The 18,677-nt window shown below is 35.5% G+C and overlaps 1 protein-coding gene across 3 annotated transcripts in view; it reads left to right on the forward strand.

The window, feature by feature from the left end:
* The window catches only part of POLK (DNA polymerase kappa), a 73,959-nt gene that overhangs the window by 8,011 nt on the left and 47,271 nt on the right, over nt 1-18,677 (forward strand). For 2 of the 3 annotated variants that reach the window (XM_039245547.1, XM_039245549.1), the window contains exons 2-3: nt 10,300-10,437; nt 15,767-15,926. In XM_039245547.1, the coding sequence (XP_039101478.1) occupies nt 15,795-15,926 (132 nt within the window). In that variant the 5' untranslated portion in view covers nt 10,300-10,437; nt 15,767-15,794. The remainder of the gene's footprint in view (nt 1-10,299; nt 10,438-15,766; nt 15,927-18,677) is intronic. The other variant, XM_039245548.1, reaches the window with a different exon arrangement.

Raw genomic sequence — 18,677 nt, forward strand, 5'->3', positions numbered from 1 at the left:
ACAGATATCATGTTTTCACTCATATGTGGATCTTGAGAAACAGAAGACATTGGGAGAAGCGAAGGGGGAAAATAGTTACAGAGAGGAAGGAAGGCTAACCAGAAGAGACTCTTAAATACAGAGAACAAACTGAGAATGGATGGGGGGAGCGGGTAGGGGAGGGAGGGGGAAATGGGTGATGAGCATTGAGAAAGGCACTTGTTGGGATGAGCCCTAGGTGTTGTACGTAAGTGATGAAACATAGGAATCAACCCCCAAAAACCCAGAACACGCTTACACACTGTATGTAGGCTAATTTGGCAATAAATTATTAAAAAAATAGTAAGTTAAACCACTATAGAAACAAATTTATTATTAATTGTAGGATTAATTATAGCAATAATTAATAATTAAACCTTAAGATTAAGAACTAAAAAAATTTTTTAATAAAGAAAATTTAAAAAATTGTTTACTGATTGGTTGTTAAGTTTGAGAACTATTATCTATTTGAGTCATCTGAAAATTCATGATCTGAGATTTTGCTTGCATCATTCAAGCAAAATAATGATCAATTTCACCATCTTCGTAGTCTATACAGTGCTGTTAATTTCTTTGCATTCATCTTTTGATTTGTCTAATAATTGTGAAAGTCTTCTGTTAGTTTCCTTATATTTGCTAGTATGGGCAGAAAATGAAAAATTCAGGACTTTCAACTATGTTTAGTTTTCATTAAAGCTTTCATCAGTGAAAGCTCCCCCTCCCCACTGCAAAAATGTGTCTCTGTAATCTTATACTTTCTTTCAAAGATATAACACTGTAGGCAACACAATTAGAAAACTGAAGTATGCTATCACAGTGATGGTATTTCACTACCAGATCACCCTTCTAGGTGATTCCATTATTTCACTTTCTTATGATTTTATCTTTTAGCATAAGTGATGAATAGTGATGAAGTAATTCCTAGGATAATGAGATATCAACATACTCAAGACACAGGAAAATAAGATCCCTAAGATACAATAATGCATTTTCCATTTATAAAGGGATCACTATAATGTGTCTTCACTTTATAAAAGTGTCAAATAAATACATAGAGAAATTGCAAGATAGAGTGAACTTTATTCTGTAAAAAAATGAATATTTTGTTCTTCAGAAAATTTCTAAGTTCTTTTACTTTGGAAGATAGGAAATAATCAGTGCTGACAATCAGTTTCAAAGAAGAAACTCAAGAACTAAAGCTAGGTCTAACAGATCTTTGTATACCAAAGACTAATATAACACTGTTCCTTAGTTTGTTTTATAACTGAACACAAACTAATTTTTATTTTCTTCTATCTCAAATGAAAGGGTTAGCCATTGTAATTCCAAAATAATAGTAACTTGACCAAATGAGGCATTCATCTTAAAGATCGAAGCATATATTGTTAAACTACTAGTTCATTTATCTTTATCCAATCCAGTGAAATTTTTGCATTAAAAATAGATATATAAAGTATAAAAGTTGGTATATACAAAATCATAAAGTATATAATATTTGCCTATTGAAAATATTTTTTTATTTAAGAAAAACATAGCTATTATGGGATTCCACCACAACAAATATTTAACAGTAGAACCATACTTTATAAATTATCATCTGGAGAATTATCAAAAACCAAAGTGAAGTCAAGGGGATCAGGGCCCCACATGTAGTAATACTTACTTTTGCCCTCAGGCAGACATGTGAAAACATGTGTGAAGTAAAGAAATGCTAGTAAATTCCAGAGATGAAGTCCTTTTCCAAAAATACCTCTGCTTCTTTCTAGTGCTTATTGCTAGTTTTAAGGAAAAAGAACCTAAACTATTTTATGATTAACATTAGTGTATGATACTGCAGACAGAAGTCAAATAGGTATATATATAAACAAATTTTGTTAGTGATATTCTTGAAAAAAGGGTTGGGGATTTTTTAAGCCATGGAAAATATTTTTTCCCTTTCTCATTAGCGGGGTATTTTGGGGAAAAATGTAAATATATGCAATATAAGTTTGGAGAGGATGAGGAAGGCACTGCTGCTGTACATCAAAGGACAGAGAAAATCTTTCAGATATTTAAAAGGGCAGATGAAGATGCAGGAGTAAGGGAAAGTGTTCACAGAAAATACAGGAACCTGGTCTAGCTCTGTCCTTTGAAGGAAGGGATGTGCCTGGGCACATTATGGCCCAACTGATGAAAACCCAAATTAGGAGAAAAACTTGAAAACAGTCAGAAAAGACACATTACATAGAAAGAACAACAGTGAACTATCATGATCTTAACAAATAATGGAGGCTAGAAAACCACCTTTAAAGTACTGAAAGAGAGGGGCGCCTGGGTGGCTTAGTCGACTTTCGCTTAGGTCATGATCTCGCGGTTCATGGGTTCGAGCCCCGCGTCGGGCTCTGTGCTGGCTGCCAGCTCAGAGCCTGGAGCCTATTTCAGTCTGTGACTCCCTCTCTCTCTGACCCTCCCCTGCTCACTCTGTCTCTCTCTCTCCTACAAATAAATAAAAAACATTTAAAAAAAAATAAAGTACTGAAAGAGATAAAGCCTGTCAATTCTATACCTGATAGAAAAATCTTTCAAGAATAAAGATTCTCTCTGTCCCCCCCTCTCTCTTTTTCTCTCTGCCCCTCCCCTGCTTGCTTGGTGCTCTCAAAACAAATAAGATATTTAAAAAATTGTAGACTGGAGACAGAATCTTGGGTTTGAATTTCGATTTGGACATCTCTGGTGACCATGGATGAATTACATTAATTCTCTAAAGTTTAATTTCCTTGGTTTTTACTAACATATACTTTATTGGGATAATACCTAGATTCATAAGTAATAGATAAAAACAAATGAGAGAATGCTTTTTAAGCACTTAGTACCTTCTTGGCATATGTTAAGTTGTTAGAAAATGTTAGTTATCATTTATTCATATGTATTTTTAGCAAGTGTAGCCAACCTTTATGGAATTTCGTCCTTTCTATTTTTATCTTTTTCTCCCCCAGCTTTAGAGAGGTTGACTGCATCTTGAAAAAGGAAGATGGGGCGCCTGGGTGGCTTAGTCGGTTAAGCGTCCGACTTTCGCTTAGGTCATGATCTCGCGGTTCGTGGGTTCGAGCCCCGCGTCGGGCTCTGTGCTGACTGCCAGCTCAGAGCCTGGAGCTTGTTTCAGAGTCTGTGACTCCCTCTCTCTCTGACCCTCCCCTGCTCACGCTGTCTCTCTCTCTCTCTCCTAGAAATAAATAAAACATTTAAAAAAAAAAAAGAAAAAGAAAAAGGAAGAAACCACTGACAATATTGTAAATGAGAAATCACTTTTGCTGCTACTTTGACTTCTAAAGACAAGATTTACGAAGCTCTCATTTTTTTTTTAAATTTTTTAATGTTTTATTTATTTCTGAGAAAGAGACAGACAGCATAAGCAGGGGAGGGTCAGAGAGAGAGGGAGTTAAAGAATCTGAAACAGGCTTCAGGCTCTGAGCTAGCTGTCAGTACAGAGCCCCACGCAGGGCTCGAACCCATGAACCCTGAGATCATGACCTGAGCCGAAGTTGACACTTAACCCACTGAGCCACCCAGGTGCCCCAGGAAGCTCTCACTTTCAGAGAAAATTCTTTCTTATAAATAATGCTTTCCCTTTATTTTCTGAGTTGCTGCAGGCAGAAATATATGACTTTTTTTTAATCATTGATTTTTACTGAAATTGTTACATAAGGCAATCCCTGGTAGAAATGAACTCTTTGTTTTAGATGCCATGATTATTGCAGATATTACCCTTTGGATCACTAGGAAGATCTGCAGTTGATCCCCAAGTGTATTTTAGTAAAGTCTAAATGGACGTCGTATGTTCATAATTTTATTTTAGTTTCCTTGTGGTCTGATATTCTTCATTTGAAAATTTCTTAGGCTTTTAGAGAGTTTTCAAAATAATGTTGACATTTAAAAATAAGTTTAGATCATAAATTGTGTTTTCTATTATAATAATAAATGATATTTTATCTATTATTTATGCCACTTTCACGAAATCTATAAAAAACCTACTGTTCCCTTTTTTTTTTGTTTTTTTCAAGTTTAGAGAGAGGAAGGGAGAACCCAGCAGAAGAAAGGGGCAGAGGAAGAGAGAATCTTTTTTTTTAATAGTTTATTGTCAAGTTCGTTTCCGGGGAAAGAGAATCTTAAGCAGGATCCATACTAAGTATGGACCCTGACCCAGGGCTATATTCCATGACTCTGGGATCATGATCTGAACCAACGTCAAGAGTCAGATGCTCAACCAACTGAGTCACCCAAGCACCCCTGTTCCTCCTTTTTTTTCCAGTCATTTTTGAGAGAGAGACAGACAGACAGACAATGTGAATGGGGAAAGCACAGAAAGAGAGAGACACAGAATCCAAAGCAGGCTCCAGGCTCTGAGCTGTCAGCACAGAGCCTGACATGGGGCTCAAACTCAGGAACCAGGAGGTCATGACCTGAGCCAAAGTTGGACACTTAACCTACTGAGCCATCCAGGCACCACTGTGTTCCTTCTTTTTTCTGATAAGATTGCAATAATTTTCTGTTTTACTTTTTTTGTATTTATAATGTAATGGCTAAGTGTGAGTGCTTTGTTGCTAGACCTGAAATATAGTCTCAAATCTGCCAATTATTAACTGTATGACCTTATCTAAGATACATTTAAATCTACACCTTAGTTTCTTCATCTCTTATTAAGATTAAATAGGATTATACACGTAAAACACTGTAAGATCCAAATATTACTTTTTATATTACTAAATTTAAAAAGACTTAACTGAGTTGTTAGCATTAAGTTTCTTCTGTTCTGTATATATTTTTTAAAATAGTTTATTGTCAAGTTGGTTTCCATATAACACCCAGTGCTCATCCCCACAAGTGCCCTCTCCATGCCCATCACCCCCATTCCCCTCCCCCCCATACCCATCAGTCCTCAGTTTGTTCTCAACATTCAAGAGTCTCTCATGGTTTGCCTCCCTCCCTCTTCCCCCCTACTTTCTCCCTTCTCCCCCACGGTCCTCCGTTAAGTTCCTCCTAATCCTCCTATACGTGCTAACATATGGTATTTGTCCTTCTCTGCCTGTCTTATTTTGCTCAGCATAACACCCTCAAGGTCCATCCATGTTGCTACCCATGGCCAGATTTCATTCTTTCTCATTGCCATGGAGTATTCCATCGTATAGATAAACCACATCTTCTTGATCCATTTGTCCATTGATGGACACTTAGGCTCTTTCCATGTTTTGGCTATTGTTGAGAGTGCTGCTGTGAATATTGGGGTCCATGTGCCCCTATGCATCAGCACTCCTGTATCCCTTGGGTAAATTCCTAGCAGTGCTATTGCTGGGTCATAGGGGTGTCTTACTGTTAATTTTTTGAGGAACCTCCACACTTTTCCAGAGGGGCTGCACCAGTTTCCATTCCCACCAACAGTGTAGGAGGGTGCCCATTTCTCCACATCCTTGCCAGCACCTAGAGTCCTCTGATTTGCTCATTTTAGCCACTCTGACCAGAGTGAGGTGGTATCTCAGTGTGGTTTTGATTTGTATTTCCCTGATGAGGAGGGATGCTGAGCATCGTTTCATGTGTCTGTTGGCCATCTGTATGTCCTCTTTGGAGAAGTGTCCATATATTCTGCCCATTTCTTCACTGGATTGTTTGTTTTTCGGGTGTGGAGTTTGGTGAGTTCCTTATAGATTTTGAATACTAGCCCTTTATCTGATCTGTCATTTGCAACTATCTTTTCCCATTCCGTCATTTTCTATTAGTTTTATGGATTGTTTCCTTTGCCGTGCAGAAGGTTTTTATCTTGATGAGGTCCCAGTAGTTCATTTTTGCTTTTGATTCCCTTGCTTTTGGGGATGTGTCAAGTAAGAAATTGCTGTGGTTGAGGTCAAGGAGGTTGTTTCCTGCTTTCTTCTCTAGGGTTTTGATGGTTTCCTGTCTCACATTCAGGTCCTTTATCCATTTTGAGTTTATTTTTGTGTGTGGTGTGAGACAATGCTCTAGTTTCATTCTTCTGCATGTTGCTGTCCAGTTCTCCCAGCACCATCTGCTAAACAGGCTGTCTTTTTTCCATTGGGTACTCTTTCCTGCTTTGTCAAAGATTAGTTGGCTGTATACTTTTGGGTCCACTTCTGAGTTCTCAATTCTATTCCATTGGTCTATGCATCTGTTTTTGTGTCAATACCATACTGTCTTGATGATTACAGATTTGTAGTAGAGGCTNTTATCCATTTTGAGTTTATTTTTGTGTATGGTGTGAGAAAGTGATCTAGTTTCATTCTTTTGGATGTTGCTGCCCAGTTCTCCAAGCACCATCTGTTAAAGAGGCTATCTTTTTTCCATTGGATACTCTTTTCTGCTTTGTCAAAGATTAGTTAGCTGTATACTTTTGGGTCCAATTCTGAGTTCTCAATTCTATCTCATTGGTCTATGTGTCTGTTTCTGTGCCAATACCATACTATCTTGATGATGACAGCTTTGTAGTAGAGGCTAAAGTCTGGGATGGTGATGCCTCCCGTTTTGGTTTTCTTCTTCAGTATTACTTTGGCTATTCGGGGTCTTTTGTGGTTCCATACAAATTTTAGGATAGTTTGTTCTAGTTTTACAAAGTATGCTAGTGCAATTTTGATTGGGATTGCATTGAATGTGTAGATGGCTTTGGGTAGTAATGACATTTTAACTATATTTATTCTTCCCATCCATGAGCATGGAATGTTTTTCCATGCTTTTTCCATGTTTTTCTTTGTGTCTTCTTCAATTTCCTTCATAAGTTTTCTATTGTTTTCATCATACAGATCTCTTATGTCCTTGGTTAGGTTTATTCCTAGGTATTTTTATTCTGTTCTGTATATTAACCTGGACATCATTCCTTCATTCAGCAATCAGTTATTAAGTAACAGGCTCAGAATGGCCTAGCACTCTACCAGGTTTTGCCCTCTTAAAATGTATATTTTGTTTGTATTAAGTGCTGCACAGAAACACTGCCTTGTTTTTTCTTTCACAAATTCCAAGAGTAAAAGATATTTGTCATAGAGGTTTTCAGTTGATCCATTTATTAGTATATTTTAAATTTTCACCTTTATTCAAATGAAACATTGCTAATCTTTAGGACATAGCTGTTTTATAGCAGTGTTACTCACACTTTGATCTATGTACCATTGCTCATCCATAATGAGATAATTACACAGTTTGAGAGTCAACTATAAATTTATTATCTCCCAGTTTCAGTGGATCAAAGATCCCAACATGGCTTAACTGGGTGTCTCTGGATCATGAGGTTGCAGTCAAGCTATTGTCTAGGGCTGCAGTCTTATCTGAAGACTTGACTGGAAGAGTTTCTGTTTCCAAGCTCACTCACGTGAACCTTCTGTCAGAGCTGCCTAACAAAGCAGCTGGCTTGCCCAAAGTGGGCAATCCATGTTGAGAATGAGAGCATCCAAGATGGAAGTCACATTTTTTTATTACCCCTTTTTGTATGTGATATTCCATCCCTTCTGCTGTTTTCTATTTATAAGAAGGGAGCCACTTAATTACATATTACAGTATTCATTTGTTGTACCTTTTTCTTTATTTTCCTAGCATCTACGAAGTATTTTAAAAGGTAATTTAGTAGCATTAAGAAATGCATATTTCATTTGTAGATTAAATTTTGTTTCTTAGTATATTTGGCATTATAGAAATGAATAATTAAAATGCTGGAAGCTACTGTAAACATTTGACCAGTTTTCATAATGCAGGCAGATTTAATAAGACGAACAGAATTAACTGTAATAACTTATTGGCATTGGGAACGTGGTTTTGGCAAAAATATTAACTGAGGAGGTTTTGCAAATATGCTAAAGCTATGATGGCTTAAAAGTTTTAAATCGAGAAATTTAAGCTCTTGACTTTAATAATGATGCATACTTTATTTTAACCTTTTAAAAATTGTAGTCACATAGTGAGAAGCCAGATTTTAAACCTCAAAACTAGGTGTGATTATTCTTAGCTTCAAGCCTTTGAGTAAAGGAGATAACAAGCTATATGGTTCTAATCTCTGCTTAAATAAGTGAATTTCACAGTCTTCTTTGACTCCCACCCCTTTGAGACCTGGTCAGGAAGAAAAAAGCACTTCCAACAAATACTAGATTAGAAATTAAAAAACATATTTTTTCCATGAGGAAAACAAAGCATGGAATTCATTTTCCTTTTCTAAGTAAAATTATGGTATCCTCCAGAGCCTGAGATGCATCTTGCTTTCCTGTGAAGGTTGTATTTTAAATTGAGGAATTAGATTAAGGGATTAAAATAATCTGATAGTGTAAACATTTAGCATATATTTACATTTTTTAAATGATCATGTTCTAAAGTAGAGTTCTAGAGATAATTTTGGGAATATTCTGGGATTTAATTTAAAATTTTACTATAAAGGGGCACCTGGATGACTGAGTCAGTTGAGTGTCCAGTTTCAGCTCAAGTCATGAACTCGCAGTTCGTGAGTTCAAGCCCCACCTCAGGATCACTCCTGTCAGCCTGTCAGCGCAGACCCTGCTTTGGAACTTCTGTCCCTCTGTCTCTGCCTCTCCTCTGCTTGCGCTCTCCCCAAAATAAATAAATAAATAAATATAAAATTTTTTTAAAAGAGTTTAAAAAAAATAAAATTTTACTGAAACTTGCTCTATACCTAGAAATTTATTAATGTAATTTTTTTACATTAAAAATCATTTGTCAGGCTTCATTAATAGAAAGCACTTCTGTACATATTCTTGACAGTCTATATGTGATTTTCATCATTCATGCCAAACATGATGAGAGTTTATTCATACAGTTAAGTATGAAATTAAGTTAAATATTAGATAATAATGTTGAAATTTCATATGTGGCTAGACTTGGTTATCTTAATATTGTATTCATTGACTTGAAGTAAACTGAAATGAAAAGTAAACTGAAATTCAACTCAAATATTGATTTGAATATTAGGATCATGTCAGTGGTAAAACCTTAAAAACCATGAAGAACGTTCTCTTGTTGGTTCACTAAATTCCACAGGATCCAAGGGATGGATGCCATTTGTTCTTTTGACTTCCCTAAATTTAGGTGGCACTGTGTGTGTGTGTGTGTGTGTGTGTGTGATTTTTTTTCACTTGCCACTTATTTAGTAATGAAGATTTTTCTTGTTTTTTTTTCTGTGATTTCCCAATCAATTAGGTACCCGTATTTGCAGCCACATTTATCAGACTTCAGAGAAATGAGTAACAATGAAAGTGAGAGGAGAGAATCCACATTTGTTGCATGCTTGCTTACTATGCATTTACCTTGCTAGGGGCCCTTACATATCACATACTTTATCACCAACAACCCTTGGGAGTAAGTTTCACAGAACAAAATACCAAGATTCATGGAATTTGAAATCATATAAATTTCCCAAGAAGACACAACTAGTTAAATTTTAGAGTTTAAATTTCAGTCCATCTTTTGTCAGATGGAAACCAGTCCACTCAGGCTTCAAAGCATATACTTTTTGCACTATATCAAAATGGCTCTTACCACTGAACTCTTTTCATTAAGTCTACTGTACATTAAAATAAGCAGTATATTTAGATCTCCTTAAGAAAAAAATAGATATCAGTTAATTTGGACTGCTGTTTCCTTTTACGAACAAGAGTTAATAGCTCTCGTTAGCTCAAATAAATCACTTATTGTATAACAGATGATAGTTTAATAAATTATTCTAAGTCAATGTTTTGCAACTTTTTCTAACCTGTACTCCCTTTCACAGACCTTACTTTCTAATGTTATTTGAAGCTTCAAGACAATTACCACTAAAAACAAATCATTATTTCTCCTTCCCCTTCAGTTATAGCTTATAACTCTGGGAAGGGATGAGAGATCATCTCATCAATTGAGAATAATTTGCTGATTTGGATATAAGTTCCAGATCCTGTTGTTTGGTATCAGATATTCTTCTGTATCCTATCTGTTTAAATGTATTTTTATAACTTTTAATAATAATTAAGTGTTAATAATGTTAGTAATAGTAGTGTTAATAATAATTAAGAAGTGGAGTGTTACTGTTTTAAAATAAAAATCCTTTTAACAATATGATCTAAAAGAAATCAGGGTATATGGAGTTTTTGATGTATTAGTGTGAGGAGAAAGTATGTGTGTGTGTTTTAAATCATTTTGGGTTAATTACTCCAAAATCACAACTTCCTGCTGATTTTATTTCCCCATGTTTGATAAATCTGAGAATAGTATTTTCTGAGTGTTCTTTTTTTGTTTTTTTGTTTTTTGGTTTTTGGTTTTGGTTTTCAGGCATATATAAGATCAGGAAGAAAAAATAACAAGAAGGATTTTCAGAGCCTGGCTACATACAGAAACCACCTTTTAAAATTCATCAATAGTAAACAACTGATTGCACAACAATGTGAATGTACTTAACACCACTGAAATGTAAGCTTACAAAATGCTTAAGATGGTAAATTTTATGTTATATGTTTATTTTTACAATTATAATGAAATTTTAAAAAACATGAAACAATAGCATACAATTGTCACCTGAAAACTGCTAGTGCAGCCTTGGAGTTGATAACAGTTTCAATCCATATCAGTGTTTGCTCAGATACTTCTAAGCAGTTCGAATCAAGGAAGTGTAGATCACTGTTACCTTTTCCTTTTCTATAGGCTGTGTATTCATTCTTTTATATTAGTGATAGAATATATATAATGAAATTCTAAGAGAGCTACACAGCATTCATAGAACAAAGATTTAAGGAAAAATCTGAGGTTTTACTTAAGATAGTATTTGAAGACTATTATGCTGCTACAATGTTTTAAACACCTGCTGTAAACTAATTAGAGCTCTAGGAAACTGAAAAAATCATCAGCAATGGATCAAGAAATAGTATCGAAAATAATGTCAAGAAAACACCAGAAACAATCTAGCAGGGGGGTAATTGAAAGAATAATTTTTCCAGGATAGGCAAATAAAAGAGTATTTTGTACAACTTTTTCTGTTATTAAATATTTCCCTTCCTATAATGTAGAATGTAACATATCATTTCTTTTTTTTTTTTTGTAATTTTATTTATTTATTTTGAGAGAGAGAGATTACAACCTGGGGAGGGGCAGAGAGAGAGAGGAGGGAGAGAATATCCCAAGCAGGCTCCACACCATGAATACAGAACCTGACCTGGGGCTCCATTCCACAAACTGTAAGATCATGACTCGATCCAAAATTAAGAGTTGAACACATAACCAACGGAGCCACTCACATGTCCCAGAAAGCCATTTAAAGTAGTATTAAATCTTAACTTACTACAAAAATATGGAGAATACTCTGTGATCATTTTGTACATCTTTTGTGAATAGAATATCATCTTTGTGGGAGCTAGCTCTCCCTTCCAGTTTAATGGATTCTGAAGAAATAAGAAAGAATGGGAAGAACAGAGATCACCAGGACTAATGTGAGATTCTAGAAATTTGGAAATAACAGAAATGCTAACCAATAAAAACAAAAGTAGGCTCACCACAGGGACATAAATGATAGTACTAAAAGTAACTCATAGGAATTCAAATATACCAAAACTTAGCATATTTTATTAACTCTCTCCAATAATTTTTCATAGATTTAGATATAATTGGAAAGTATTTCTTCAAAGAAGTTAAATTTAACAAGGCAATTTAATTTCCCAAATAATAAATATAAACTAGAATCTTTTGAATATTAATGGAACCTAGCAAGTAAACTCATACATGTAAATTCAAAATATTCTTTAAAAAAATTTTTTTAATGTTTATTTTTGAGAGAGAGAGAGAGAGAGAGTGCCAGCAGGGGATGGGCTGAGAGAGAGGGAGACAGAATCTGAAGGAGTTTCCAGGCTCTGAGCTATCAGCACAGAGCCTGACATGGGGCTTGAACTCATGAACCATGAGATCATGACCTGAGCTGAAGTCAGACACTTAACCAACTGAGCCACCCAGGAACCCCTAAATTCAAAATATTCTTATATTTTAATACAAGTCCCTATATTTTTAATAAATTAATGTAACTATCAAATACCTTCGGAAAATAAGGTTTATAAAATTGAAGGTTGTTTAACTCATATAGCTGTCCTTACATATTTAATATTGAAATAAGAAAAAACTACAAGTATTTTAAAATTATTAACTTCAGGATGTCTGCGTGGCTCACTTGGTTACGTGTTTGACTCTTGGTTTTGGTTCAGGTTATGATATTGTGGTAAGTGAGTTTGAGCCATGCATCAAGCCTGCTTGGAATTCTCTGTCTCCCTCTCTCTCTGCCCCTCACCTGTCTCTCTGTCTCAAAAATAAGTAAACAGTGAAAATGGGGCACCTGGGTGGTTCATTTGGTTGAGTGTCTGACTTTTGATTTCAGCTCAGGTCATGATCTCACGGTTTTGTGAGGTGGAGCCCTGCATCAGGCTCTGTTCTAAGTGTGGAGTTTGCTTGGGATTCTTCCTGTCTCTCACACACTCTCTTTCTGCCCCTCCCCTGCTCACATGCCCTCTCTCTTTTTCTCTCTCAAAATAAATAAACTTATAAATATTAAAAAAGAAATCATAAACTTATTAACTTCAGAAAAGTAGTTTTTCCCACAGTCTTTTAATATACCTTGTAACCTTGCTATGTGAATAAAAGAATGAGAAAATGATATAAACTGAGTTCAGTCATTCCACGCATTTATTGAGCACCTACTCTGTGTCAAGCACATTTGATGCATTTGGGATAAAGCAGATAAAGCAAAAACAAAAATCAAAGTTCCCTCCTCTCTTGGAGCTTCTGTATTCATAGGAAAGATAGACAAAAACCATTATAAGTATGTAAGTTTGTTTATTATTATGTTAGGAAATGATAAGGGCTATGATGGGAGGTGCTAATCAGGTTGAAATTTAAAGGAGGTCAGGGCCCCTCACTGAGACGTTGAAGCAAGACTTCAAAGAGTTTAGTCAATAGGGTATCTAGCCAAAGAATCCTAAAGGGGAAGGGAAGAGCCGGGGCAAAAGGCTTCAAGGTTAGAATGTACTGACTATTTAACAGGCTATTAACATTAATCCAGACAAGATATAATGGTGGTTCACACTAGACTCAGAGCAATGATGGTACTGAGAAGTGGTTAAATTTAGGATGCATTTTGAAAGCAGAGTCCACAGTATTTGCCGACAATTCAGATGTGTGGCATATGAGAAAGAGGGAGGTCAGGTTTGACCCCCAGGATTTTTTTCGTGAGCAATTGGAAGGGATTGGAGTTGCCCTGAACTGAGATGAGGAAGGCTGCATGCAAGTGGAACTAGTTTGAGGGATGGAGGCAGATGAGAAGATGGAATTTGGACATGTTAAATTTAGGATGTCAGACGGGCATTTGGACGGCAGCTATAAACTTGGACTTCTTAACATTTAGAGGATACTAAACTATCCTCATGAAACTAGGCTTGGCAATTAGGCATCAACAAGACAGGAAGATAGCTGAAAACTAATTTTACCTATGTCACAACTTTGCCTGGTGCAAGCATTGCTAATGATACCCCAGTTCTTCTGACCCAATCAGGGACCAAAAGCAATTCTCCTCAGAGTTTTTGGGCTAAGTAATATATTCTTTGTGAAATAACAGGCATTCAATAAATGTTTCTGTTCCTTTTATACATTTCATTGTTTAAAGAAAAAGGTAGTTTAAATGTAAGAGTTGTGCATGCAACCTCTTCAGGCTTCAGTAGTGTTGGTTCAGGAAAATATGAATGAATTACATTCACCACTTTAATGAGAAAATGAAAAGTAATTGGATTACTAAAGCGTAAGACAGAATATAGGGTGATATTAAGCTGAATGTGATAGGTAAAGAGAAAGATCAAATGATAAAAAGAGAAATCTAGCCTATATTCCTGTGAGCACGGGAAAACAACAGCACCAGTGGTTCTGTACTTGAGGGCACATTGGGATAACTTGGGTATGCCTTAGACACACGGGTAGCTGGATCCTACGCTCACACCTTCTAATTTATTTATCTCATGTGTAATCAAAACACACAAAAAAACAACTGGAACTCAGATGCAGAGAAGAGATTGGTGATTGCTAGAGGTGGGTGGGAGTAGGCGAAATCGGTAAAGGTGATCAAAAGGTACAAATTTCCAGTTATGAGTAAGTCATAGGGGTATAATGTGCAGAATGGTGACTATAGTTAATACCGTAGTGTATATTTGAAAGTTGCTAAGAGATGAGATCTTAAAAGTTCTCATCACAGGAAAAGAAATTGTGTAAGTATGTGTGGTGATGGATGTCAACTTAAAAAAATAAAGGAAAAAGTCTTCAAGCAGCAGAGAATAAATGAGCCCTCTCTAAATCATGCAAATAAGAAATCACTGGCATAATTTGTTTTAGATTCATGACAGCTGTTCACCTGGTCATTTCTTTACAGCATACATGAACCCCAAATTGGAAGTAGCAGACTTGTGATGGCCAATTCACTGAACCTTCCTGAAGCTCCAATTTCTATCTCCCTAACATGAGAATAACCAGATCTGTCTTGTGTGGTTATTATATTTTAAAAAACTAATAAGCATGAAAGTAAATTACAAAGAACCATTTAAAGATATTAAAAAATTATTATTTGGGGTGTTTGTCTCAGGGTCATGAGCTCAAGCCCCATGTTGGGTGTGGAGCTTACTTAAAAATTTAAAAAAAATTATTATTTGAGAGGATTTTTCTTAACCTTAGAAGTGACATACCATCGTAAAATGTACTAAATTCCCAGAAGTGAATAGATTTTATTATTTTGTCTGTATTTTTTCACTGCCATAAGAAATGGAGCTCTGGGGGTGCTTGGGTGGTTCAGTCGGTTGGGCGTCTGACTCTTGATTTTGGCTCAGGTCATGATATCATGGTATATGAATTTGAGCCCCATGTTGGGCTCTGCACGGATGGCATGGAGCCTGCTTAGGATTCTTTCTCTTCTCTCTTCCTGGCCCTCCCCTGCTCCTTCTCTCTCTCAGACTCCTTCAAAATAAATAAATAAACATAAAAAAAAAGAAATGGAACCTCTGTATACAGTGTGTAATAAATGCTATTGAACTTAACATGTTTAGTAGAGGAAGTTTTATTTCATATTTGTTTCCTGTACAGTATTGTTAATATGTGAAAAACATGAACTTTGGACTTAGGTCTGGGTTTCAGCACAGGTATTGTCACTTATTAGCCAATTTGTGTCAGTAGATATGTTCTAAGCCTCAGATTCCTTCTCTCTTTATATTGGGGGTAATAAAATTTACCTTTCAGGGCAGGGCTACTGTGTGAGATTCAAGCATAAAGTGCCTACCATAGTGGCTGGCCCAAAACTTGCAGGAAATGTTGATTATTTTCTTCCTTCTAAGAGTACAATAATCTTGGGATAATAATTTTAAAATCTGAGTACTAATAATTTCTCGAGGCTCCTGAGTGGCTCTGTTGATTGAGGTTTGATTGATTTCGGCTCAAGTCATGATCTCACATTTTGTGAGTTCGAGCCCTGCGTCAGGCTCTATGCCGATAGTGTAGAACCTGCTTGGGATTCTCTGTCCTTGCTCTCTGCCCCTCCTCCACTCATACTCAATCTCTCTCAAAATAAATAAATAAATAAGCATTTAAAAAATAATTTCTCAATGGCTAAAAATTCCTGAATTCTTAAATGTTTTTCTTATTTTGCTTATTCTTTATTGTTTTAACTTTTATGTGTCCACCTCCTCACTATGAATGCTTTGAAAAGCAGTGTTTATTTTGTATGCTTTTTCAGATAATAAAAAAAGCTTTAAGTTTACACCATGGATAGCACCAAGGAGAATGACAGTTACAAAGATGATCTTCTGCTTAGGATGGGACTTAATGATAATAAAGCTGGAATGGAAGGATTAGATAAAGAGAAGATTAACAAGATTATAATGGAAGCCACAAAGGTATGTCTCTTGTTTCTTTTGATATCATTAATTTAGTAGCTTCTTAACTTTCTGTTTAAAAGAAAATCAGTGAGTTATAAATATTTTTTAATATTTTAATGTAGCTTGTTGCTACAACAAATGGGTATGAAATAATCTCCCTTCTGTTGCTCTTCCTCTTGCCGTCTAGTTTTCTGCTTCATGTACCCATAATATGCATGTGTTTCATTAATGTAGCTTGGAAGTCTTTCCATCTGAGTAAAGATCTTCATTCTTCATTCCTGCATTTGTTGTTACAATATAATTCATTGAACCAGGCAGAATGTTTATTTATGAACCTATACGTCCTTTCTAGTCTTTCGTTTTTACAAACAGTACTACCATGAAAACCTTGTATTTCACAACTTTATACATGTGCAGGTAAAACTATAAGAGACATCCTAGAAGTAGAATTATTCCGCCAAATACAGTTAACAAAAAAGGATATATGCATGTGGAATTGTTTTTTAATGTTTATTTATTTACTTGGAAAGAGAGTGCAAGTGAGGGAGGGACAGAGAGAAGAGAGAGAGAATCGCAAGCTCTGCTGACAGCTCAGAGCCCAACACGGGGCTCAAACTCCCTAACCGTGAGGTTATGCGCTGAGCCCAAATCAAGAGTCAGATGCTTAACCGACTATTCCACCCAGGTGCCCACATACGGAATTTTTATGAATTGCCCAATGGCCCTCCATAGTGGATGTATCGATTTAAATTTTTACTGCCAATATATGTGCAACTGTGCCAGCACAGTGTGTTACTAAGCTTTTGGATTTCCCTATCTATAGTAATATAGTGTAGCCTTAATTTGCATTTCTCCTATGAAAAGTGAGATGGTGCATCTTTTCACATGTTTAAAAAGCCACTTGTATTTTTCTTTTTTACAAACTGTCTCTTGTCACTTGCACAATTTTCCGTTAGATAATTATATATCTTTTTGCTTTTGATACTTTATCCTGTTCACAAGTTTTCTGTTTCCCTTTTTATTTTAAGTTTATTTTGGGAGAGAGAGAGAGGACATGTGTGAGCAGAGGAGGGACACAAAGAGAGGGAGAGAGAGAATCCCAAGGAGGCTCTGTGCTGTTAGCATGGAGTGAACAGTGAGATCATGACAATAGCTGGATGCTTAACCGACTTAGCCACCATGTTTGACTTTTCATATGTACTTGAATTAGTCAACTGCATATGGCTTTCTCCAAGGTCATAAATATTTTCTTCTAATACTTTTTTATTTATATGTTATGAAATAAATATCCATGCAGAAAGGTGTAAAATTTAAGAGAATATCCTTATTTTAAAGAAATGCATGCTGATATCTATAGCAACTGACTTTTAAACTGTTTAACCAAAAAGAGGGGGAGGAATGTATGTGTGTACATGCATGTTCGTGCAAGTGCATATGTTGGAGTGGGAGAAACTAAATGTAGCAGGATATTAATAGCAGGTGAATCTAGGTGAGGACATGTGGGTATTCTTTGTATTATTCTTTCACATGTTGAAATCCGATTTAGAAATTCCAAAATAAAAAATTGAGGGAAAAATAATTTTTTAAGTATATAAAATATAAATACAATTTTAAAATTTTTAAAAATTGAGATGAAGTAAGCAGCATAATATATGGACCCTGGTTGGATCTTGGTTTGAAGAAATATATTTGGAACAGTTAAGGGAATTCGAATATGGACAAGGTACTAGATTGTATTAAGGAATTATTGTTAATTTTATTAGCTTTAAAAATGCTATTATGGTTACATAGGAAAATGGCCTTATTTTTAAAGATGCATACTAAAACACTGTATAAAATAGCTAAATGTCATTATATCTGTAATTTACTTTAAAACTGTTCACTTTTTAAAAAATCAGTGAAGGTAGTTAGGCAAAACGTTAGCTGTTAAATCTCAGTGTTGGTTGTTGTACTAATCTGTATTCACTGAGGCTTTTGTGAAATTCCCATCATAAAACTTAAAAAACAAGAATTAAAAGATTTTATCTTTCCTCTCTCTTCTCTGTGTCCCAGAAACACTTATTAATAATAGTTCATTCTTGTTTTACTGATCATCAGTGTTTACTTCTGTTCCACTGGATTGTTTGTTATTATGTCATTACAACATGACCTTAATTAGTGTTTTATAGTAAGTCTTGATAACTGCTAGAACAAGTTCTTTTTTTGCCCTTTATTCTTTTTCAGGAGTATCTTAGATATTCTTGAAGCTTTGCTCTTCCGTATAAGTTTTATATGGTATACAGTTGACCATTGAATAGTGCGAGGATTAAGAGCACTGACCACCCCCCACACACAATTGAAAATCCATGTATAACTTTTGAGTCCTTGAAAACTAACCACTAATAGCCTACCATTGACTGGAAGCCTTACCAGTAACATAAACAGTCAATTAACACAAATTTTGTACATTATGTATATTATTATACTGTATTCTTACAATAAAGTAAGTGGGAGAAAAGAAAATATTAAACAGATTGTAAGCAAGAAAAAATATATAGTTATTGAAACAAATCCATGTATGAGTTGGCCTGCTGAAGTTCTAACCCATGATGTCAAAGGTAAGCTGTATCCACTCTCCACAATAGCTAAAACATGGAAAGAGCCTAAGTGTCCATCAACAGATGAATGGATCAAGAAGATGTGGTTTATCTATACCATGGAATACTACATGGCAATGAGAAACAATGAAATCTGGCCATGTGTAGCAACATGGATGGACCTTGAGGGTGT

Source organism: Hyaena hyaena, unplaced genomic scaffold, assembly GCF_003009895.1.
Source record: "Hyaena hyaena isolate Hyena2069 unplaced genomic scaffold, ASM300989v1 scaffold_260, whole genome shotgun sequence".
Classification (NCBI taxonomy): domain Eukaryota; kingdom Metazoa; phylum Chordata; class Mammalia; order Carnivora; family Hyaenidae; genus Hyaena; species Hyaena hyaena.